Source organism: Mustelus asterias, chromosome 1 (genome assembly GCF_964213995.1).
Source record: "Mustelus asterias chromosome 1, sMusAst1.hap1.1, whole genome shotgun sequence".
In the NCBI taxonomy this organism is placed as follows: domain Eukaryota; kingdom Metazoa; phylum Chordata; class Chondrichthyes; order Carcharhiniformes; family Triakidae; genus Mustelus; species Mustelus asterias.
Window position 1 is genome coordinate 192,757,140 of NC_135801.1, and position 25,397 is coordinate 192,782,536.

The 25,397-nt window shown below is 44.0% G+C and overlaps 1 protein-coding gene across 6 annotated transcripts in view; it reads right to left on the reverse strand.

The window, feature by feature from the left end:
* Positions 1–11,354: 11,354 nt before the first annotated feature.
* Positions 11,355–25,397, reverse strand: part of LOC144501121 (polyadenylate-binding protein-interacting protein 2-like) — a 104,021-nt gene continuing 89,978 nt past the window's right edge. For all 6 annotated transcript variants that reach the window (XM_078224547.1, XM_078224536.1, XM_078224522.1 and 3 more), the window contains 2 exons: positions 23,358–23,528; positions 11,355–17,778 (listed from right to left, as the gene is read on the reverse strand). In XM_078224547.1, coding sequence (XP_078080673.1) covers positions 17,722–17,778; positions 23,358–23,528 — 228 coding nt within the window. In that variant the 3' untranslated portion in view covers positions 11,355–17,721. The remainder of the gene's footprint in view (positions 17,779–23,357; positions 23,529–25,397) is intronic.

Here is a 25,397-nt window from a genome sequence, read left to right on the forward strand (position 1 = left end):
GTCTGTTCTTTTTCTCCCACAGAAAGAAGCAGATCCATTTTTTAAAAAACTAAACACAATGTGAACATTTAAATCAGATCAGCTGAGTTCTGAACGCATAATATCATCTTCCTAACAGGAAAAGTACTGCAATACACTGCAACACTTGGACAATGCTGGTCAAGGTATGTTTGCAGAACAGAGCGCTATGATCAATCACTGCAATAAAAATACATCCAACTTATTAGACAGCATCTCATCATTATATTTGAAGCTGTCAAACCATTTAATGCTTAACGTTTAACAGTGTTTCCGACTCCTCTGCAGGCTTTCCCCAAGGTTTATGAACTGTCAAACAGGGTGGGGATTGAAGGTGGGGTTTCAGAAGCTTTCCAAAACTCGCCTGACCCAACAACAACTCGCCTTGCCCAAAACTGCAAGGAACTATAAAAGGTCATCTATATGGATTTCAGTAAGGCATTTGACAAAGTCCCACATGGCAGGTTGGTTAAGAAGGTTAAGGCTCATGGGATACAAGGAGAAGTGGCTCGATGGGTGGAGAACTGGCTTGGCCATAGGAGACAGAGGGTAGTGGTCGAAGGGTCTTTTTCCGGCTGGAGGTCTGTGACCAGTGGTGTTCCGCAGGGCTCTGTACTGGGACCTCTGCTATTTGTGATATATATAAATGATTTGGAAGAAGGTGTAACTGGTGTAATCAGCAAGTTTGCGGATGACACGAAGATGGCTGGAATTGCGGATAGCGAAGAGCATTGTCGGGCAATACAGCAGGATATAGATAGGCTGGAAAATTGGGCGGAGAGGTGGCAGATGGAATTTAATCCGGATAAATGCGAAGTGATGCATTTTGGAAGAAATAATGTAGGGAGGAGTTATACAATAAATGGCAGAGTCATCAGGAGTACAGAAACACAGAGGGACCTAGGTGTGCAAGTCCACAAATCCTTGAAGGTGGCAACACAGGTGGAGAAGGTGGTGAAGAAGGCATATGGTATGCTTGCCTTTATAGGACGGGGTATAGAGTATAAAAGCTGGAGTCTGATGATGCAGCTGTATAGAACGCTGGTTAGGCCACATTTGGAGTACTGCGTCCAGTTCTGGTCGCCGCACTACCAGAAGGACGTGGAGGCATTGGAGAGAGTGCAGAGAAGGTTTACCAGGATGTTGCCTGGTATGGAGGGTCTTAGCTATGAGGAGAGATTGGGTAGACTGGGTTTGTTCTCCTTGGAAAGACGGAGAATGAGGGGAGATCTAATAGAGGTATACAAGATTATGAAGGGTATAGATAGGGTGAACAGTGGGAAGCTTTTTCCCAGGTCGGAGGTGACGATCACGAGGGGTCACGGGCTCAAGCTGAGAGGGGCGAAGTATAACTCAGACATCAGAGGGACGTTTTTTACACAGAGGGTGGTGGGGGCCTGGAATGCGCTGCCAAGTAGGGTGGTGGAGGCAGGCACGCTGACATCGTTTAAGACTTACCTGGATAGTCACATGAGCAGCCTGGGAATGGAGGGATACAAACGATTGGTCTAGTTGGACCAAGGAGCGGCACAGGCTTGGAGGGCTGAAGGGCCTGTTTCCTGTGCAGTACTGTTCTTTGTTCTTTGTTTGTCATGAATGTAGCCCAATCCACCACACAAACCAGCCTCGCATCCATTGACTCTGCCTACACTTCCCACTGCCTCGGCAAAGGAGCCAGCATTATCCAGGACCCCATGCACCTCGGACATTCTCTCTTCCACCTTCTTCCTTCGGGAAAAAGTCTGAGGTCACGTACCAACTGACTCAAGAACAGCTTCTTCCCTTCTGTGTCAGACTTTTGAATGGACTTACCTTGCATTAAGTTGATCTTTCTCTACACCCCAGCTGTGACTGTAACACTACATTCTGCACTCTCGTTTCCTTCTTTATGAACGGTATGCTTTCTCTGTAGAGCGCGCAAGAAACAATATTTTTCACTGTATGTTAATACATGTGACAGTAATAAATCAAATCAAATCAAATCAAATCAGTGACCCAAGGCTGGAATTGAACCCAGGTCCCTGGTGCTGAGAGGCAGCAATGCAAACCACTGTCCCTTAGGGAAGGAAATCTGCTGTCCTTACCTGGCCTGGCATCGTGCCGCCCAGATGTGTGCGCGAGGTCATGACCTGACCTTAACCTGAACTTTTCCCCGCCTATAGGAATAATTGTGCGGGCTTCTTTTTGTATCAGAAATTTACAATCGCTGTGAAAAAACGGGTTCTGGACAATCCTGACATCATTCCCATCTCCAGGCGGGCACGAATATCTATCCCCATGAGTTCAGAATCCCTCATGGTAATTTCAGAATTTTGTTTTTCAAAAGCTGGCATCAGCAAAAACAGCCAAGAAGCTATCGGATCGATGTAAAAATTTAACTGCTTTGTGAGCATTCTTGAGGGGAGGAATGCTGCCTGGAAGAAAGCTATTCAGCTGTATCAAATGGTGCAATAAAATCCACCGACATCCATATCCTGAGAATGAAGTTCCATGATTCTGGAAGTCACTTTTAGTGATTGACCCCAGAAACTACATCAACAATCAGAATGAGTTACAAGGAAGAAGGCAGGTCAATAGTATTAGAAGAAGTGTAAATGCCAACAATGATTAGCTCAGCTCAATGAGCCCTTTAAGAGACCTGGTCAGACATGTGACCTGACCTCTCGAATCCTCGCAAGTACCGTCAAGTTACATCACAGAATTAAGGCATTTAGCCCAGCCGCTCAGTCAGCCTTTACCTTCCAAATGAAAGAATCATAGAATTCCTACAGTGCAGAAGGAGGCCATTTGGTCCGTCGAGTCTGCACTGGCCCCAATCCCACCCAGGTCCTATCCCCACAACCCCATGCATTTACCCTAGCTAGTCCCCCTGACACTAAGGTGCAATTTAGCATGGCCAATCCACCTAACCTGCACATCTTTGGACTGTGGGAGGACACCGGAGCACCCGGAGGAAATCCACGCAGACATGGGGAGAATGTGCAAACTCCGCACAGTGACCCAACCCGGGAATCAAACCCAGGTCCCTGGCGCTGTGAGACCGCTGAGCAGAAACTGATAGCCAAGTTCCGCACACACGAGGACGGCCTCAACCGGGATATTGGGTTCATGGCACACTATTTGTAACCCCCACAGAGTTTCATTGGCTGTCTTGTCTGGAGACAATACACATCTTTTTAGCCTGTCTTGATGCTCTCTCCACTCACATTGTTTTGTTTCTTAAAGACTTGATTAGTTGTAAGTATTCGCATTCCAACCATTATTCATGTAAATTGAGTTTGTGTCTTTATATGCTCTGTTTGTGAACAGAATTCCCACTCACCTGAAGAAGGGGCTTGCAGCTCCGAAAGCTTGTGTGGCTTTTGCTACCAAATAAACCTGTTGGACTTTAACCTGGTGTTGTTAAACTTCTTACTGTGTTTACCCCAGTCCAACGCCGGCATCTCCACATCATGACTACCATAGACACCGCAAACTGCCGGCTCCAAGTGGAGAGGATCTCCAAGAAGATCGCGCATATCAACACAGACATCAAGTTTCTACAAAGATGCAAGAAAGCAGACAAAATACCGAAAGGACTACGGATCACGAACCCACTCAGGTCAACCTTTAACACAGACTACGCTGAGAGACTTTGCCGTCGCATCTCTCTCACCCTCCTCAACCACCTCTACAGCAAACGCCGCAGCCTGGAAACCAAGATAGAGTCCATATTCTCAACTTGCGCTCAGGATGCAGACCAGCTGCGAAACTCTGCCAAGCAGACGAGACAAAGGAACTACACCATCTACATGCACACCAAGAACAGGAAACTTGAGAAACTCGGCATCACCACCAGCAGCAACCAAGCCTCCCCCGGTACCACAGTAGAGAACAGTACCACTGCAGGGAAGTCCATTGTCAACTTATCGGACTACACACTTCAACCAGATGAAATCGAAGTTCTCAGCCGAGGGCTTAATTTTTGCCCCACCACCAAAATAGACCCCATCAGTCTCGCAGCAGACACAGAGGAATTCATCAGGTGAATGAGGCTGAGGGAGTTCTTCCACAAACCCCAAGAGGCCAACAACGAACACAATGGGACAGCCAATGAACCGGAACAGCCGACAGAGAGATCCGCAGTGCATCCGAAGAGGAAAGAGTCGAATTGGACTCCTCCGGAAGGCCGCTGCCCTCGACTTGACATGTATGCCCAAGCCGTCAGGAGGTGCGTCAACACCAAATTCATCAGCCGCACTCACAAGACAGCCCCGAACATCACCCAAGCACAACGTAACGCCATCCACGCTCTCAAGACCAACCGCAACATTGTCATCAAACCAGCAGACAAAGGAGGGGCCATCGTCATACTGAACAGAACGGATTACTGCAAAGAAGTGTACCGACAACTAAACAACGAGGAACACTACAGACAGTTACCTGCAGATCCGACCAAAGAACACACCCGTCAACTCAACACTCTGATCAAGACCTTTGATCCGGACCTTCAGAACACCCTCCGTGCTCTCATCCCACGTACTCCCCGCGTTGGAGATCTCTACTGCCTCCCGAAGATACACAAGGCAAACACACCCGGCCGTCCCATCGTATCGGGCAATGGGACCCTGTGCGAGAACCTCTCCGGCTATGTCGAGGGCATCCTGAAACCCATTGTACAAAGAACCCCCAGCTTTTGTCGCGACACGACAGACTTCCTACAGAAACTCGGCACACATGGAGCAGTTGAACCAGGAGCGCTCCTCGTCACAATGGATGTCTCGGCACTCTACACCAGCATCCCCCATGACGATGGCATTGCTGCAACGGCCTCAGTGCTCAGCGCCAACAACTGCCAGTTTGCAGATGCAATTTTACATCTCATCCGCTTCATCCTGGACCACAATATCTTCACCTTCAACAACCAGTTCTTCATCCAGAAACACGGAACAGCCTGGGGACCAAATTCGCACCTCAATATGCCAACATCTTCATGCACAGGTTCGAACGAGACTTCTTCACCGCACGGGACCTTCAACCGATGCTATACACTAGATACATCGATGACATTTTCTTCCTTTGGACTCATGGTGAACAATCACTGAAACAACTCTATGATGACATCAACAAGCTCCATCCCACCATCAGACTCACCATAGACTACTCTCCGGAATCGGTTGCATTCTTGGACACACGCATCTCCATTAAGGACGGTCACCTCAGCACCTCACTGTACCGCAAGCCCACGGATAACCTCACGATGCTCCACTTCTCCAGCTTCCACCCTAAACACGTTAAAGAAGCCATCCCCTACGGACAAGCTCTCCGTATACACAGGATCTGCTCGGATGAGGAGGATCGCAACAGACACCTCCAGACACTGAAAGATGCCCTCATAAGAACAGGATATGGCGCTCGACTCATTGATCAACAGTTCCAACGCGCCACAGCGAAAAACCGCACCGACCTCCTCAGAAGACAAACACGGGACACAGTGGACAGAGTACCCTTCGTTGTCCAGTACTTCCCCGGAGCGGAGAAGCTACGGCATCTCCTCCGGAGCCTTCAACATGTCATTGATGAAGACGAACATCTCGCCAAGGCCATCCCCACACCCCCACTTCTTGCCTTCAAACAACCGCACAACCTCAAACAGACCATTGTCCGCAGCAAACTACCCAGCCTTCAGGAGAACAGTGACCATGACACCACACAACCCTGCCACAGCAACCTCTGCAAGATGTGCCGGACCATCAACACAGATGCCATCATCTCACGTGAGAACACCATCCATCAGGTACACGGTACATACTCTTGCAACTCGGCCAACGTTGTCTACCTGATATGCTGCAAGAAAGGATGTCCCGAGGCATGGTACATTGGGGAAACTATGCAGACGCTGCGACAACGGATGAATGAACACCGCTCGACAATCACCAGGCAAGACTGTTCTCTTCCTGTTGGGGAGCACTTCAGCGGTCACGGGCATTCGGCCTCTGATATTCGGGTAAGCGTTCTCCAAGGCAGCCTTTGCGACACACGACGGCGCAGAGTCGCTGAGCAGAAACTGATAGCCAAGTTCCGCACACACGAGGACGGCCTCAACCGGGATATTGGGTTCATGGCACACTATTTGTAACCCCCACAGAGTTTCATTGGCTGTCTTGTCTGGAGACAATACACATCTTTTTAGCCTGTCTTGATGCTCTCTCCACTCACATTGTTTTGTTTCTTAAAGACTTGATTAGTTGTAAGTATTCGCATTCCAACCATTATTCATGTAAATTGAGTTTGTGTCTTTATATGCTCTGTTTGTGAACAGAATTCCCACTCACCTGAAGAAGGGGCTTGCAGCTCCGAAAGCTTGTGTGGCTTTTGCTACCAAATAAACCTGTTGGACTTTAACCTGGTGTTGTTAAACTTCTTGCTGTGAGACAGCACTGTGCTGCTACAGTCTAAAGTTTATTCATTAATGTCACAAGTAGGCTTACATTAACACTGCAGTTAAGTTACTGTGAAAATTACTCAATGTACTGCAACACCTGATTCCCTTTGCACTCAGTTTGTCCACCCGTGCATCCCCTTGCGGCTGAAGTGGTTGTTTAATGCTTATTACCCATTGATATTTCACATCTGTGTGGAATCTGCACATCCAGCTTTCTCACCACTGATCCCCTTGCCACCTCTCACCATCGCCTCTCTCCCAACTCTTTGCCACTTGCTGCTTACCATGAGCTAAGGCAGTGAAAGTTAGGGAGTGGGATGACAGGCATGGGGCAGCAAGTGGTCAGGAGAGAAGCAATGAGGGGTTGAGAGGGGCTTCAAGGGGTATGGAGGTGAGAACAGCGTTCTTTGCCAGCAGCATTTGATCTTTGGTGCATGAGATACTGCTGAACGTGACCTCACGTGTGTGTGTATGTGTGAGGGGTAGCATCACAAAACACGGCCTTAAATGTATGAACATGACAGAGGGTCAGGACAGGATATACAACAGACAGCACTTCATTAATGTGAGACCACCGTGAATGCTAGCTCCTGATAGTGACCAAACCAATCAGGTTCTCCATATGCAGACAGCTTCAACTGATGACCAAGTTGATGCTAAAATGGGGATAAATGTTGAGCAATGGGTTGAACAAGCCGCCAATTGCGTAATATCTTTGATTAGAGCATGAATTGGAAATCCCTTTCCTTCCACCTTATTGTTTCATCGCTATTTAGTTTACATGTGCAGCAAAAGGCACTTTGTAACTCAAGTTAGAAGGGGGTACTCTTGCACATTAATAATGGTTTATTCAAGCTCAATGTTTTTACACTGTGGTGTAGAAAGGGCGAGACTTCAGCAAGGAGAGTGGGGTATGAAGAGTGAGACTTCATAGAAACATAAAAAATGGGAGCAGTTGACCATTCGGCCCTTCAAGAATGCTCCGCCATTCATTTTGATCATGGCTGATCATCAATTCAATATCCTGATCCCTCTTTCCCCTTTGTCCCTTGATCGCTTTAGCCCCAAGAGGTATATCTAATTTCTTCTCCAGTGAGGAGAGCAGGCACCACTGCAGCTAATGAGGTCCTGTGGGAAGGAGAAAGGAGGACAGTAGGAGTATTGGTGCTTGATTCTATAGCCCATAGATGACCCCTCATCCAGCTCTGACGAAGGGTCATCTAGACTCGAAGCATTGGCTTTTCCCCCCCAACAGATGCTGTCAGACGGGCTGAGATTTTCCAGCATTTTCTGTTTCTGTTTCAGATTCCAGCATCCACAGTATTTTGCTTTTAACTATAGGCCAATTTGCTTAACATCTATCATTGGCAAAATGTTAGAGTCCTTTATGAACAAAGTAATAGCAGAGCATTTAGAAATGCATAATATAATCAAGCAGTCAGCTTGGCTGCATGAAGGGAAACTCATGCTTGACAAATTTATTAGAATTCTTTGAGGTGATTACAAACAGGATAGATAAAGGGGAACCAGTAGGTGTAATATACTTTGATTTCCAAAACATGTTTGGTAAGATACCACACAAAAGGCTACTTAACAAGAGCACATTGTGGGTAGTATATTAGCATGGATAGAGGATTGGCTAACAAATAGAAGACAGAGGTGGGATAAGCAGGGCATTTTCAGGATGGCAGCCTGTAACTAGTGGAGTGCAACAGGGATCAGTGTTGGGTCCACAATTTTTTATACATATATATATGTATGACTTGGACACAGGAAGGGAATGTACAAATATCAAGTTTGCAGATGACACAAAGAAGGCAAGTGGTGAGGATGACACAATGAATCTACAGAGGGATATAGACAGGTTAGGTGAGTAGCCAAAACTTGGCAGATGGAATGTAATGTAGGAGAATGTGACTTTTTGTGCTTTTGGTAAGAAGAATAAAGGAGCTGAATATTAGTTAAATGCAGAAAGACTGCAGAAAGCTGCAGCTCAGGGGGATTTGGGAGTCCTTATGCATAAATCACAAAAAGCTAACATGCAAGTTCATCAGGTAATATGGAAAGCAAATGGAATGCTGACCTTCATTTCAAAGAGAATGGAGCATAACCTTGCTTAATAATTGTCATGGTCTGAGTTTCGTTCTTTTCTCCACTGCTCTATAAAAATAGAGAAATCTTGCTGAAACTATAGAAGTTAGACCACACCTGGAATACTGTGAACAGATATGGTCCCCTTAACCAAGGAAAGATATACTGACATTGGCGGCAGTCCAGAGAAGGTTCACTTGGTTGATCCTGGGTGTGGAGGAATTATAAGGAGGTTGACTATATTTGGCCTGTACTCATTGGAGTTTAGAATGAGCGGGCAGCATGGTGGCACAGTGGTTAGCACTGCTGCCTCACTGCACCAGGGACCTGAGTTCAATTCCGACCTTGGGTGGTGGTCTGTATGGAGTTTGCACATTATTCCCGTGTCTACATGGCTTTCCTCCAGGTGCTCCAGTTTGCTTCCACAGTCCAAAGATGTGCGGGTTAGGTTCATGGGCCACACTAAATTGCCCATTAGTGTCAGGGGGATTAGGAGGGTAAATATGTGGGGTTACAGGGATAGGACCTGGGTTGGATTGCTGTCATTGCAGGCCTGATGAGCCAAATAGCCTTCTTCTGCATTGTAGATTCTATGATTCTACCTTATTGAGACATATTGGAATCTCAGTGGGCTTGGCAGGGTAGATGCTGTCCCCACTTGGGAGAGTTTAGGACTAGAAGGCATAATCTCAGAGTAAGGGGTTGTTTATTTAAGACAGAGATGAGGAGGAATTTCTTCTCTGAGGGGAGCGAATCTGTGGAATTCTTTACTGCAGAGAGCCGGGCTGGGCCCTCAGGAATGCTCAAGGTTGATAGAAATGTAGGGCTATAGGGATAAGGTGGGAAAATCGAGTTGAGGATCATCATTATAGGTCAGTCATGATTTCATTCAATGGTAGAGCAAACTCGGTCGGCCGAATGGTCTACTTTTGCTCCTACATCATATGGTTTAAATGGAAACAGGTGCTTATCTTAGAGCTTTGTCGCTGCAAGTAACCTCCACAGGACAGAGGAAGACACCTGCAAAACCTCCTTGAATAAGTGTAACATCCCCACAAGCACCTGGGAATCCCTGGCCCAAGTCTGCCTGAAGTAGAGGAAAAGCATCTGGGAAGGAGCTGAATACTGAGTTTCTTTACTGAGAGTAAGTTGAAGCCAATTGTTGATAGCAAAAGGAGCATCCACTTGGCATTTCTGCCTGAAGATTGTTGTAAATGATTCAGCCTCATCTTTTACACTGATGTGCTGAGCTCGCCCCCACCAACACTCACCCCCCCCCCCCCCCTCCCCTCCCAAATCAGAGGATGGGGCTATTTGTGGAACCTCCTCCTCCAGTGAGTTAATTGTCCACCACCATTCACGACTGGATGTGACAAGACTGTAGAGCTTAGATCTGATCCATCGGTTGTAGGGTCGCTTACCTCTAACACATACTGCTTTCATTGTTTGACTTGCAAGTAGTTCTGTATAATAGCTTCACCCGATTGACCCCTCGCTTTTAGGTATGTCTGGTGCTGCTCCTGGTATGCCCTCCTGCACTCTTCTTTGAACCAGGGCTGATCGCCTGGCTGGTGATAATGGTAGAGTGAGGAACATGCTGGGCCATGAGATTACAGATTGTGATTAAGCACAATTCTGTTGCTGTTGGTGAATCACAGCACCTCATGGATGCCCAATCCTGAGCTGCTAGATCTGTGCGAAATCTATCCCATTTAGCATGGTGTAGTGCCACACAGCATGATGGAGGGTATCCTCAATGTAAAGATGGGACTTAGTCTCCACAACAACTGTTTGGTGGTCACTGCTGCCAGTTCTATCGTGGACAGATGCATCTGTGGCAGGCAGGTTGGCAGACAAGGATGAGGTCATGTGTTACTGTCTTGTTGGTTCCCACATCTGCCACAGGCCTGCTGAAAAGCCTCATTCCTCAGCCCACAAAAGATATCTCTGATCATATCATCCAGAAGCACTTTAGTACCACAACAAATTGTGCTATATTTTCTCCTTCTAGCCGATTTCTCTTATGAAACATAAAACGCTCTGGCTGAATCAGACTAGAGAGTAAATTAGAAGTTTTACTACGAATGGTGCTAAGGCGGAACCATGAGGTCCTCGGGAATCTTGTTTCCTGGAACGTAATATTGGAATATTTCTGCATTAGAATTCCAATTTTCTGTTTCTTCATCAAATGGATCAATGGTGTCAAACTGACCTGGCTTGCCCCATCAAATCAGGAATGGGTTTGAATCCAGCCCAGAAAGATGACATTTACTGCCAGTGGTAATACGAAATGCGTTCGCTGCAGTCTCAACCTGAATTCAGTGAGCAGATTCAGTGCATCATCATGCAGACTGGCCATAAATATTCAGTTTCATTGAGATGGAGTGCCAGACTTTCAGCATCTTTTGTTGCAGAATCTTTTGTTGCACAAAGCACACACTTAACTGTTGGACAAGTATACAGAGCACCTGCAAACACATAAATAGGTACCACAAATGAAGACACATACTAAATATGTTTTGTTAGTGTTGGATAAATAGGATTCTATTGTGGTAAAATACCCCAAATGATATTTTTTATTGATTGGATTTGTAATTATTTTATTTGATAAATGTCATCAGGTTTATGGAAGAATTTGATGTGATATAAACGATGATGTTTCCACTTTTAGGGGAGACCAAAGCACCAGCATGGACCATTTGGACAGAATTTTTTGTGCTGCAAATTCTATCAACAATTTCTTGATATCTGCATTGTTATTGTTTTGTACCTGTAGAATTCTGTATATTGCAGTTCAAGGAAAACAGACTAAACAAATAAGTAAATTACAAATTTTATTCCACACTTGTGTCAGATAATTAACAATAAACCAAGGCGATACATCCACAATCGGATAATGCCCTTGTCTCGACAAAATGCTGAGAACTCAATTTTTAATACAGAAATGGTAGTAATACAGAAATATGCTGGCAACTGTGGTTTAAACAGATTTTACCCCAGGACTGATCCAATCCATTAACTACCAGGTAGCAAAATGGCAATAATGATACTGTGTAACTGAATTTTTATGGGACCAAGAACCATTGCCAACAATTTAAGATCATGAACAGGGCTATTTGGGGACTGAGAGGCAGGGTAAAAGAGAAACGCATGCTCGAAAAGATGTTGGATAATTTCCAGAGGGAACTGAGATACATGGTCTCTCAGTTGACTTTTTAAGAAATCAATTTCAGAGTGGCATTAGTGGACGTCTCAGAGTAAATTGGGGAGCTCGGCTGTAATGCATTTAATGGCTATGCACCTCAGCCAATAGGATTGCTAGGTTTCAGTCGACAAAATGCCATCTTGGTTAAATCTTCACCAGCCAAGTCTGTCAAGCTGGTCTGCCATTGAAGATTGTAAGTCTCAGGGATAAGCGAAAGAGAGCTTGTAGGGAAACAAAAACCAGTTAGATAATGGGACATTACCCTGCCCCAAATGCATAGTCATGGTGCTAGACCTTTCCAAACGAATTAACAAAATAAATCACACAATATGTTCCTATGTTCAACAAGGTTTTCAATGTTAAAACTTAAATATTTTGGTTTTACAAACTTATATGCTGTTTAACAGGATGACTCTTTTGTTTCCCCCCTCCCCCTTTTTGGTCATGATTGGTTTGCAATAATTTGACAGAGGGAGAAAAAAAAAAAGAAGAAAAAGACAGACAGAAGGGAAGAATTGCATATTTATCACGCTTTTCACAACTTCAAGATGTCCCAAAGTGTCAATAAAAGATTTCTGAAATGCATTCACTACTGTCAGAAATGTTGTAATTATCCTCCAGATGCAAAGATGAAGTTTTTCCAAATCCAGCGCTCCAGCAATGAACAAAAAAAGCTCAATGTCTCAAGTGCACATTGTACCAAGTGAAATGCAAATTTAAACTAAAATGTAGGTAGCAAGTTAACACAAATGAGAAAAGAAACAGAATTCTAGCACCGTGCCAACTATTCCAATTACACAGCAAGCTTAGAAATGAGCAGCTGTCAGCTTCAAGGGCACAGAACTTCAGCATTGCCCCGACAGGTCCAGCGGTCTAGCATTTTAGTTTGCTCTATTTTTTATTCCCCACATACAGGCAAATCTTGATGGAAAATGCTAAATGAATGCATGGAGCAGCCAGGATAATGACAGCACGTAGAACAGCTGATTTTAGTCAAGTTTTCTTTTCCTGCATAATTTAAAAAGCAAAGCTGGTATGGTAGATCCTTGCACCATTAAAACCTGAGCTCGCCCTTGCACCAACTCCTCATACATGCAAGCAATAAACAAAATAGTCAGCAGTGATGTACATGAACCACAGCACTGACCAGGAACTTTTATCACCAGCGCAGTTTACCATCAAATTGATACAGACTGGGCCCAAGGAGTTACATGCATCCTATTTGCAATTAACAAAAATGGAGATACATGGGTTGAAAGACCTTTCCCTGAAATTTGAGAGAAAATGAAAAGCTAAGTGCATGGTGGGATAGGGTATCCTCACATTGGAGAGTTCATTTGCTTCTAAGCTTCAAAACATGGGCACAAATGGAAAGTGTACAAATACAAGCATACAGGAGTCCCACAATTCTTGAAACAGCATGGTATGTACCTGGATGCTGGGGGCAGTGTAAGATGTGCGGTACAAACAGGATTTTCTGAGGCAGATCCTCATTACTCCACATATATTAACTATGCAGCTATGAAGGGGTGAAGTGAGTGGGATTGGCAGAGGGGGAGATGGGGAGAAACCCCAGCCAATTTGCCAAATAGCAACCAAATATCCACAAAAACCTAATGCATGCAAATAAACCTGGCTAAACTTAAATTCTGTGGTTGCATTAACAACATTTTGGATCACTAATGGAATTTAAAAGAAGAGCAACCTTAATAGCCAGGTCATAGAATCCTTACAGTGCACAAGGAAGCCATTCGGCCCATCGAGTCTGCACGGAACATAATCCCATCCAGGCCCTATCCCCGTAACCCCAAGCATTCACCCAGCTCGTCCACCTGACACTATGGGGCAATTTACCATGGCCAATCAACCTAACCCCACATCTTTGGACTGTGGGAGGAAACCCACGCAGACACAGGGAGAACTTGTATACTCCGCACAGTCCAAAGATCACCTGAGACTTAACATGGGGCCGAACTTTACCCATCTTCTAATCAAAAAACACATTCATGTTCCGAGATGTGTTTGTTTTATTCACCTTGATGCTCTAATTCCCAGTTATTACTGCACCAGAGAAACCTGAATTCGGAAAAATTCTCTCTGGGCCACATTTTATAGTCTCCTAGTTAAAGATTCAAGAGGGGAAAGTTGGGTGGAGGAGGCACAATAGTTGCCACACATTATTTTAAATGCAACATACAGTAACCTAGAATGACGCACCCTGATTTCCTGCAGAATGATTAAAGCAGCAGAAATTCTTCTCACCTTTTTCAATACTAAATTCAGACAATGCATTGTGAAGAATTTTTCCCCCTGAAAGTTCACAATTGCAACAATACGATGGAATAATCAGAACAGGAGAAACACCAGCAACACTATTTTTCTCTTTTTAGGTAGACTGGGAGGCAGAGCAAAATAAGCAGTAATGGCTAAAATTAAGTTTCAGAAAAAGAATTTCCCAAGTATGGGATGAGTTGTCATATCAGAACTTTCCTGTCCTAAACACCCCACTCACACTATTCAAACTTTAACCACCTTTCCTCCTGATGCCACTGGCTTATGCTGAAATATAGTCTGTCAAGGCTGCCACTTGTACCTCAAATGACTATTCCTCAGACACAATTTTCAGAAGCAGACTGTGGAGATCACCATATTTGAATCTGATCGTGGTTCAGCTCGCCATTCAAACACATGGACTTTTCCATCAGCACTGGACACAGATAGGAGATGGATTCCATATTACTTCCTTTTCTTTTGTCTCGGAGTGCAGATGCAATATTAAGCATTCATTGCTACTTCCTTCGCTGTCATCAGCTTACTTAACACACACCGAGGATTGAATTTAGAGCCTCCTGGTCAGTATGATTTCACATGTGGGGAAAGTGCCTTTAATCACTGTCACCAAGAGACCAAAAACTCATTCTTCACCCCTAGAACGTAGTTTCCAATCCTCTCGATTGATGTGATTGAAGTTTCTGATCCAAACAAAATAAATTCATGTTTTTGGTGGGCACTTATGCAGCACCAAAGTGACCACAATTCAGCAGCAATTAGCACTATACTCAAAGATGCCATCTAGTGTCAGGGGATTAGCAGGGTAAATATGTGGGGTTACGGGGTTAGGACCTGGGCGGGATTGTGGTCGATGCAGATTTGATGGGCCAAATGACCTCCTTCTGCACTGTAGGGATTCTATGATTCTAGTCAGCTTAGCGAAGGGGAATGTCGGACTGGTGCAAAGCAGGTGCAGGTGTTGTTCTAATGAAGCCATGCTACAACTAAAAAGTGTAGAGCGGGCCATCCACCTACATTAGAACCAATTCAGGGGCATTTAATGATGACACAGGATGGTGAAAGTGGAATATTTCTTTCTTCCAAACACCAATCCACCTTAAGCAAAGATAGCAAACACTGCAGGTGTGATAGAACATCAGGGGGAAAAATGTCACCTTGAAACAGACTCAAATATCTTTAAATCCTTTCAACTTAAAGAGGGTCAAGAGCTGATTGTCAGAATGATACAATATCATCCATCTAGTTTATAAAATGTATAAAGGAGAGTTGATTTCTAATAAAGTATTACTTGGCAGCTTACATTATGCAGAAGATTAAACAAGATTTTTTAATGACAATATGAAGTGTACTAGGGGAGTGAAGGAGCCATAAACAGATGCTTTAGGCCACAGCCAGATGTCCTGCATAATGGCATGTAAAAAAATCCTCATTTATTAAAACAACATAATAGAATTTCCACTATTTTTGTAAACAGAACCAAAGAACTGGGGTGGGAGAGGGGAGAAGAATAAAGAACTCTTCACATGCAATTAATTATCAAGGAAACTGCCAAAGCATCTCAACAGTGGTCTCATTCTAGAGATTTGAGCTACTCGATGCAGCCACAAAAAGATCTAATCAACAAAGTTTGTGGGATTAGTTGGGTGAAACATGAAAAGGTACAATAAAAATATTTTGAAACATTTTCAATGGGGTAAACTAGGTTTAAATTAGCAATAAAATACATTTTGTTAATATAAGCTGACACAAGGCTCAGGAAGAAATACAGCAACTTCAATATCTGAAAATGAGTACTATGGGGTTGAAAACCCCCACCCGTTCAGGACCTGCATGGTTTTAAGGACAGGTGATTAGGAGAAGTGGAAGTCTGACAAGCCCAAAAATGTCAAATTCATAGAAAGTTTCACTACTTCAGTACCCACTTACACCCACTAGAAAGCATTTTCCCAGCACCAACATTCAGAAATCAATGGCCAAAGCACTGCAGTGAAGATGAAGGTTACCACTCCTCCACTCCTTCCCCACGGTAGATTTTGGATTGGATTAACTAAAAACTTCCACAAAGAAAATTAGGCATCAGTCTTTAATTTTTTGCTCCCAAATTGGAAATTAATTCCCTCCCCGACACCTATTTCTGTGCCTTGTGGTGAATTATGAGATGCCTTTCTAAAGATCTAAAGAAAAAGGTGAGTTTCAGAACTTAAGACCCAATTCAATTCCCTCCCAATGAAACACAAGGTGCAAAACAAAACTTTTAACGCTACTTAAAATCGGGGCGTCTGCCAAACCACTTTTATACCATCAGGTCCTGAACTAACACATCCCCATCACCCAAAGAATTTATCCATGATCTTTTTTAAAAACCACATTCAACCATTGAACTTCCGAACTTTCCACTGACCAAAGCTTTAGAAGAGTAGCCAAGTACCTTATTGTTTTCTTAAAATAAAAATCTATTCTCCAGTACTGTTTGTTTCTGCACTCACTTGTCCTCGAGATCAGAAAAGAAAAAAAATAGATCTGAGCCTTGAAAGGGGCATCATCTTCCCAGGGAGACAGAAAGTGCGAGAGAGGCTGCAACAGCAATGCCATTTTCACCATTTAGGTAGACACAAGCAGTGATGTTTTTGTGAGAACTTGAGAGCTAGATTCCCATGTCAGGTGTGTGCTACATGAAAAGCTCTTTGCCGAGCACTTGTGGACTCTGTAGCTTGGGCAATTTTACATGGCCCACCCTCCTCCCCTGCCGTGAAAAACGTAACCCAATTTTCAGTCAGTAAAGGATCTCCCGACACAAACTTATTCTTAACAAACAGCATCCCTTTTGGTTTTCTATTAGCTCATTTGGGCTGCATTTCAGGACAAAAACCCCCAAAAAGATACACATACTGCATTTATAAAATCTTACAATATGCATTGTAACATATTTAGCTTCTACAGCAAGTTCCCTTTACTGCTCGTTTCAATGTTATTTTAGAAGGAAATTTGTTTAGACCATAAAATTGACTACATATAATGGCAGTGGTAATACTGTATTCTGTATAGCTGTTCTACGACCCCGACATTTGTAAAGCTCTTGGAGCAGGGAAGACAGGGAAGTTTATGATCAGGCAGTAAAATAGCCAAAGGGTGTGGGTATGTGCGTGTGTGTGTTTCCAACAGTTGGTAATTTGTCAATTCTTTTAGAATCAAATCATTTTGGCAAAGTGCTTTTGTTATTTCGCTTGAGCCAATTTTTAATTTTTCTTTTTAAAAAAAAAAGGATACCGTCACTTTAAATTCATCCTTCAGGAAATATGGAGTATCCTAAACTGAGGAACTTCTGGCATTACGTTCAATTCACCTCCTTCACCACTCACCATGCCATGAAACCAGTCGTTTTAAGTAACAGACCCACTGTGTTACGTGGCAGACGGAATACCGTACACCAGCGAGAGCATGCCAACTTGGCCTTCCATGTACCAGAAAGTGTGAAAGGGCCAAGCTGTTTTTGCAATAAAGCCGAACCAAGCCAAAAAAAAACAGTAAATCTAAAACAGGTCTTCAGTTGGGGAGGGGGTAGAGGGTGGGTAATCCAATAGCATCTATAACAAATAGGCCCTCCTAAAAAGTGACTTGCTTCACAGTGTTCAGAAATTGTATTTTTTTTGTTGCCCTCCAGCAGAGGGCAGCCTGCAAGAATCTCCGAATTTCAATACTTCACTCCAGGAACAAATTCCTTGGCGTCGGGATTCAGAGTACTTTTACTCTAAAGGGGGGGAAAAAAAAGGAAGAATAGACATGTTTGAGTTATACAGTCACAAAAGATGATTTTTTAAGAAAATGTAAACTGCACAAACTGGCAACACTGAACAATGAAAAGGAAAAACATCAGCGCGAGTCCCGATGGGGCTGACTGCTATTCAGTGGTGCTCTGCTGAGAAGCCAATAGGTTCAAGTTCAATGAGGACAGAATCTGGCACAGAAACATTAAAAAATGGGAGGAGTCGGCCATTCAGCCCTTTAAGCCTGCTTCACCATTCAATATGATCAGGGATGATCCTCTGTCTCAATGCCATACTCCAGTACTCTCCCCATACCTCTTGGCACCATTAGAGTTTAGAAATCCATTTCCTTCTTAAATATATTCAGTGATTTGGTCTCCACAGCCTGCTGTGTTCAAGAATCCCGTGAGTTCACTAAACTGTGAGTGAAGAAATGTTTCCTCATCTCAATCCTACTTGGCCTGCCCCATATCCCGACACTGTGAACCCTTGTTTGAGACCCTCCAGCGAAAGGAAACATCACGCCTCCATCCAGTCTGTCCAGTCCTGTCAAATTTTATACATTTCAATTAGATCCCCTCTCATTCTTAGAAATTCCAGTGAATACAGGCCTAGTTGACCCAATTTCTCTTCATATGACAATCCTGCATCCCAGGAATCAGTCTGGTGAACCTTCGCTGTGCTCCCCCTTTGGTAAGTCGATTCTTTCTTAGATAAGGAAACCAAATCTGCACATAATATTCCAGGTGTGGTCTCACCAAGGTCCTATACAGCTTTGGTAAATTATCCTTGCTCCTGTACTTAAGTCCTCTTGCAATGAAGGCCCACATGCCATTTGCCTTCCTCGCTGCTTGCTGTATATGCATGCTTGCTTTCAATGACTGATGTACTAGGACACCTTTGTACATTAACGTTTCCCAATCTACCACCATTTAAATAATATTCTGCCATTCTGCTTCCTCGTCCAAAGTGGATAACTTCACATTTATAGAATCCCTACAGTGCAGAAGGAGGACATTCGACCCATTGAGCCTACACCGACAACATTCCCACCCCTTCCACGTAACCCCATATCTTGCTAATCTTCCTGACATTAAGGGGCAATTTAGCATGGCTAATCAACCTAACCGTCACATCTTTGGAGTGGTTTGTGATAAATGTGGACATTTATCCACATTGTACTGCATCTGCCACGTATTTGCCCACTCACTCAACTTATCTAAATCCCTTGAAGCCTCTGAACATCCTCCTCACCACACAGCCTTCCCACCAAGTTTCGTGTTATTAGCAAACTTGGAAATTATTACTTTTGGTTCCCTCATCCAAATCATTGATGTATATTGTGAATAGCTGAGGCACAAGCACTGACCCCTGCGGAACCAGACTAGCCACTGTCTGCCAATTCAAAAATGACCTACTCTCTGTTTCCTGTATGCTAACCAATTCTCAATCCATGCCAATATATTACCCTGAATCCCATTGCTTCAATTTTGCACACTAACCTCTTATGTGGGATTTTATCAAAAGCTTTCTCAAAATCCAAATGCACCATATCCACTGGTTCACCCTTATCTATTCCACGGGGCACATCCCCATATAGTTGTGATACCTGAAGTTTGAACAGCTTGTTGAGGCGTAGGGAATGGAGAGGCGGGGAAATTACTTTAACAACAGCTTCTTGATCACAACAATAGGAAGGCAGATCATTATTTGAATGGGTGTAAATTGAGAGAGGTGGATACTCAGCGAGACCTTGTTGTCCTCGTGCATCAGTTGCTGAAAGTAAGTGTGCAGGTACAGCAGGCAGTAAAGGCGGCAGTATGTTGGCCTTCACAGCAAGAGGATTTGAGTACAGGAATAGGAATGTTTTACTGCAATTATACATGACGTCGGTGAGGCCACAATCTGAGTATTATGTGCAGTTTTGGTGTTCTTATCGGAGGAAAGATGTCCTTGCTATAGAGGTACAGTGAAGGTTTACCAGGCTGATTCCTGGGATGGCCAGGAATACGAGGAGAGACAAAGTCGCTTAGGGTTGTATTCATTGGAGTTTAGAAGAGCGAGTGGCGATCTCATAGAAACTTACAAAATTCTAACAGGATTAGATGAGGTATATTCAGAAAGAATGTTCCCGATGGTGGGGAAATGCAGAACGAGGGGTCAGTTTGGGTAAAACTTTAAGGACTGAGGTGAGGAGAAATTTCTTCACCCAGAGTAGAATTCATTACCACAGCAAGTAGCTGAGGCCAAAACAAAGGGATGAAGGGATATGGGGGGGTGGGGGAAGATGGGATGAGGATATTGAATTTTATGATCAGCTATGATCAAATTGAATGGTGAAGCAGGCTCGAAGGGCTGAATGGCCTACCCCTGATTTGATTTTCTATGTTTCTGTACAGCCATCATTTTAATCACCTTGGTTAGGTTATCTAAACATATGGTGGGCGAACAGGTTGTGTGTGTGTGTGTGTGTGTGTGTGTGTGTGTGTGTGTGTGTGGGGGGTGAAGATGTGACAAAGTAAATTGGCAGAAAACAGTGTACAGATTATTTAGGAACACAAAAAAAATACAGGGCCAGTAAAAACTATACAGCCAAGTTAGCTGGTCCCAAAAGCAAATCTCTCCAAATTGCTCATTCCCTCCAACATATTTCTGATTCTCACAAAAACTGAACATCATAGTGCCTCACAGGACAAGCTTCATTTTAATCACTCCCCACATGATTCAGCTGAACTTGTTGCAACTCAGTTTTCCAAGTTAAAACCCAGGTCCCAGTTTGGTTTCTGTCTTTCTTGCACGCTGTGCTTTCCTTCAACTGACCAGATGATATAGAATGCTGGCGGCTGTGTAACAATCTGCTCGTTTGTAGGCAATAGTGACTTTTGGTGATCTGTTTACCAATTCCTCTCCTCCTCCAACTTACTGTGTGAGAAAGCACCCAACCTTCCCACTGCATCTCCTCAGAACAGGGCAATTGAAAACATATTGCATTTTACAGAATTTGTAATATAGCCCACTCGCTGAACTGCAGTATCAATGCTCCAGATATTCTACTCTGATGCTGAGGAAATTGCACACTTCATATTTTAAAAACATAGAAAAACTACAGCACAAACAGGCCCTTCGGCCCACAAGTTGTGCCGAACACATCCCTACCTTCTGGACCTACCTATAACCCTCCATCCTATTAAGCTCCATGTACTCATCCAGGAGTCTCTTAAAAGACCCTATTGAGTTTGCCTCCACCACCCCTGATGGCAGCCGATTCCACTCGCCCACCACCCTCTGTGTGAAAAACTTACCCCTAACGGCGTACTAGCCTTCATTAATCGAGGGATTGAGTTTAGGAGTCGGGAGATAATGCTGCAGCTTTATAGGACCCTGGTTAGACCCCACTTGGAGTACTGCGCGCAGTTCTGGTCACCTCATTACAGGAAAGATGTTGAAGCCATTGAAAGGGTGCAGAGGAGATTTACAAGGATGTTGCCTGGATTGGGGGGCATGCCTTATGAGGATAGGTTGAGGGAGCTTGGTCTCTTCTCCCTGGAGAGACGAAGGATGAGAGGTGACCTGATAGAGGTTTACAAGATGTTGAGAGGTCTGGATAGGGTAGACTCTCAGAGGCTATTTCCAAGGGCTGAAATGGTTGCTACGAGAGGACACAGGTTTAAGGTGCTGGGGGGTAGGTACAGAGGAGATGTCAGGGGTAAGTTTTTCACTCAGAGGGTGGTGGGTGAGTGGAATCGGCTGACGTCGGTGGTGGTGGAGGCAAACTCGTTGGGGTCTTTTAAGAGACTTCTGGATGAGTACATGGGATTTAATGGGATTGAGGGCTATAGATAGGCCTAGAGGTAGGGATATGATCAGCGCAACTTGTGGGCCGAAGGGCCTGTTTGTGCTGTGGCTTTCTATGTTCTATGTTCTAACATCTCCCCTGTACCTACCCCCAGCACCTTAAACCTGTGTCCTCTCGTAGCAGACATTTCCACCCTGGGAAAAAGCCTCTGAGAGTCCACCCGATCTATGCCTCTCATCATCTTATACACCTCTATTAGGTCTCCTCTCATCCTTCGTCTCTCCAAGGAGAAAAGACCGAGCTCCCTCAGCCTATCCTCATAAGGCATGCCACTCAATCCAGGCAACATCCTTGTAAATCTCCTCTGCACCCTTTCAATCTTTTCCACATCCTTCCTATAGTGAGGTGACCAGAACTGAGCACAGTACTCCAAGTGGGGTCTGACGAGGGTCTTATATAGCTGCATCATTATCCCTGGACTCCTCAGCTCAATCCCTCGATTGATAAAGGCCAGCACACCATACGCCTTCTTAACCACCTCCTCCACCTGCGGGGCCGATTTCAGAGTCCTATGGACCCGGACCCCAAGGTCCTTCTGATCCTCTGCCAGAGTCATTCCCTTTATATTGTACTCCTTCATCCCATTTGTCCTACCAAAATGGACCACTACGCATCTATCTGGGTTGAAGTCCATCTGCCACTTCTCCGCCCAATCTTGCATCCTATCTATGTCCCTCTGTAACCTCTGACATCCCTCCAGACTATCCACAACCCCATAAAATATAACTGTTAATATTATTCAGCATTTTTCCCCTTTTAATATTTACATTACCGGGGCGGCACGGTAGCACAGTGGTTAGCACTGCTGCTTCACAGCTCCAGGGTCCCGGGTTCGATTCCCGGCTCGGGTCACTGTCTGTGTGGAGTTTGCACATTCTCCTCGTGTCTGCGTGGGTTTCCTCCGGGTGCTCCGGTTTCCTCCCACAGTCCAAAGATGTGCGGGTTAGGTTGATTGGCCAGGTTAAAAATTGCCCCTTAGAGTCCTGAGATGTGTAGGTTAGAGGGATTAGTGGGTAAAATATGTGGGGGTAGGGCCTGGGTGGGATTGTGGTCGGTGCAGACTCGATGGGCCGAATGGCCTCCTTCTGCACTGTAGGGTTTCTATGATTTCCTTTATTTATCTAGCCGATGGGCTTACAGTACACCATCCCAGCTAGATGGAGCAGGCAATTTGCAGTCGGGTATAAAGCAGTGAACCAGAGCGGCTCAGATTAGGGCACCATTTGAAATTTGTCTTGCACATTGATGAGATTGGAAGCTTGAAAGTGAGATTACAATTCAGGGTTTAAAGGTCCAGATGAGTACCTTCGAATCGTATTCCACAGTCCAAAACCAAAACCTCAAACAAAAAAAAAATCAAGCATGTATGGGATTTTTAATGCTAAACCTAAACATCTGTTGAATGTACTGTAGTTTTATTTTGATGTGAACTTTGTGCAATTTCATGGCTGCCCAGTTATCACAAAACATCCAAGCAAATATTTAGCCTCAGAATAATCTAGCAAGAGTCAGGGATAAAGATTTTAAAACATAATTCACTTTGTGAAAATCGAGGCCCAGAAATCTATTTAACAAATCAAAGTGGAAAAGGAAAGAAAGGTACCAGGACATTAATTGCAGTGATCAGAAAGGAAATATTTTTATGCTAATGTAGTGTGCATTGGCCCTTTGTGTGAGAGACTTAAATCACTATTCTTTGCTCCTTACCACGAGTTCCTCTGTCTTGCTGTCATTTATGGACAGACCATTCATTTGTTGTTGCATCTGGTTGATGCCTGGTAAATCCCGCTCTGGAATGAACCATTCTTGGTCCTCCTCATCCAGCATCTCCTGAAAACAACGCTCCAAGAATTCCTCCTCCCATAATTCCTCTTCTACCTGCAAACCATCACAAAAACATTAACTATTAAACACAAGTTGGTTAATTTTACAACGGGAGTCTGAATATTGGAGCATGGCATCACTGGACAAGCCAGGCTATGCTGGTTCGCTACAAATTCTTCCGGCAGCAGATAATAAAAACAGATCCATGGAATCCCCACAGTGCCACCCATGCCAAAAATGTATCTGGAGTGGAGTTATCATATTACAAAAAAGTCTATTATGTAAAGCATAAAAATCCACGTGTTGTTTGTGATTTCAATGTTGATAAGTATTTAAGCGGCGAGTGGATATTTTGAATCATTAGCGATCACTATTTGAAAATTCACCGACTAGACTAGCTAAAAATGACCTCACTAAAGAATAAATTGGTTGATGCAGAGAGCGGCAGGGTAGATAACCTGCTTTAAAATGAAATTTATCTACAAGGGAAAGTACATTTGAATCTGTACGTCCATAAACAGTACATCTCAAGGTTTTACCAGCTAGATTTCTCACCTGATCGTGTGAACAAAGGAACATAATAGTTAGGTGCAAGAATAGGCCACTCAGCCCCTCAAGCCTGTTCTACCATTGAATAAAAACATGACTGATCTGATTGTAACCTCAACTCTCCATTCCCACCTCCCCTGATAACCTTTTGTTCCCTTGCTTATCAAAACTTACTGAGCTCTGCCTTAAAAGTATTAGAATAATCTGCTTCCACCACCTTTCCGGTTGGGAAACACACGGATTTGCTTCTTTAACACAAAGTCTTCTGCACACTTTTGTTCCGAACAAAGTCTGAAATACCTTGACAATGCCTGGAATGCCACAACATAACATAATGCGACACGATGAAATTGATTGTATGGCATAGCCTATCCGTGAGTAACTGGTTTAATTGAAGTTGGAAAAGAGGGATAGACTCCCGAATATCTGTTCTGGGCAAACAGACCCAGAGTTGTTCAGGTAGTGCCAAATGCCCGAGGGGTAGAAAAAGTAATCAAACCAGTGCGGCCGACAAATCAAGAGCTTTGGGAAGAGATTTAAAAATTGAAAAGAAGCGAGATTAGCCTTCAGGAGCAAGGAAGTGAAACTTGAGTACAAGAAAAAAAAGGGAATGGGGTTTTTGAAATAAAAGGAAGATATATCCAGCTAAAAGAGAGCTGTGTTTCACATTTAAAAAGGAGAAATCTGGAAAGGCGGCAGATGTTGGCTACAGTCAAACAAGTTCAGAAGTAAAAAGAGAAAAAGTCTTAGGGAGCAACGTTTACAGATGCACCATAGAAAGCATTCTTTCTGGTTGTATCACAGCTTGGTATGGCTCCTGCTCTGCACAAGACTGCAAGAAACTACAAAAGGTTGTGAACGTAGCCCAATCCATCAGGCAAACCAGCCTCCCATCCACTGACTCTGTCTACACTTCCCACTGTCTCGGCAAAGCAGCCAGCATAATGAAGGACCCCACGCTCCCCCAGACACTCTTCCTTCCACCTTCTTCCGTCGGGAAAAATATATAAACGTCTGAGGTCACGTACCAACCGACTCAAGAACAGCTTCTTCCCTGCTGCTGTCAGAGTTTTGAATGGACTTACCTCGCATTAAGTTGATCTTTCTCTACACCCTATGACTGTAACATTCTGCACTCACTTGTTTCCTTCTCTATGAATGGTATGCTTTGTCTGTATAGTGCACAAGAAACAATACATTTCAGTGTATGTTAATACATGTGACAATAATAAATCAAATCAAATCAAAAGCTGTCTCAAAAGTGCGGGAAAGTGAAAAGCTGAGATTGCAGATCTCCCGATATGAACAGAGCTTGCAGGGACCCACCCTTGTAGGAAGGGGCTGCAGGCAGTGAAGATTGGCTGTTTTGAACAA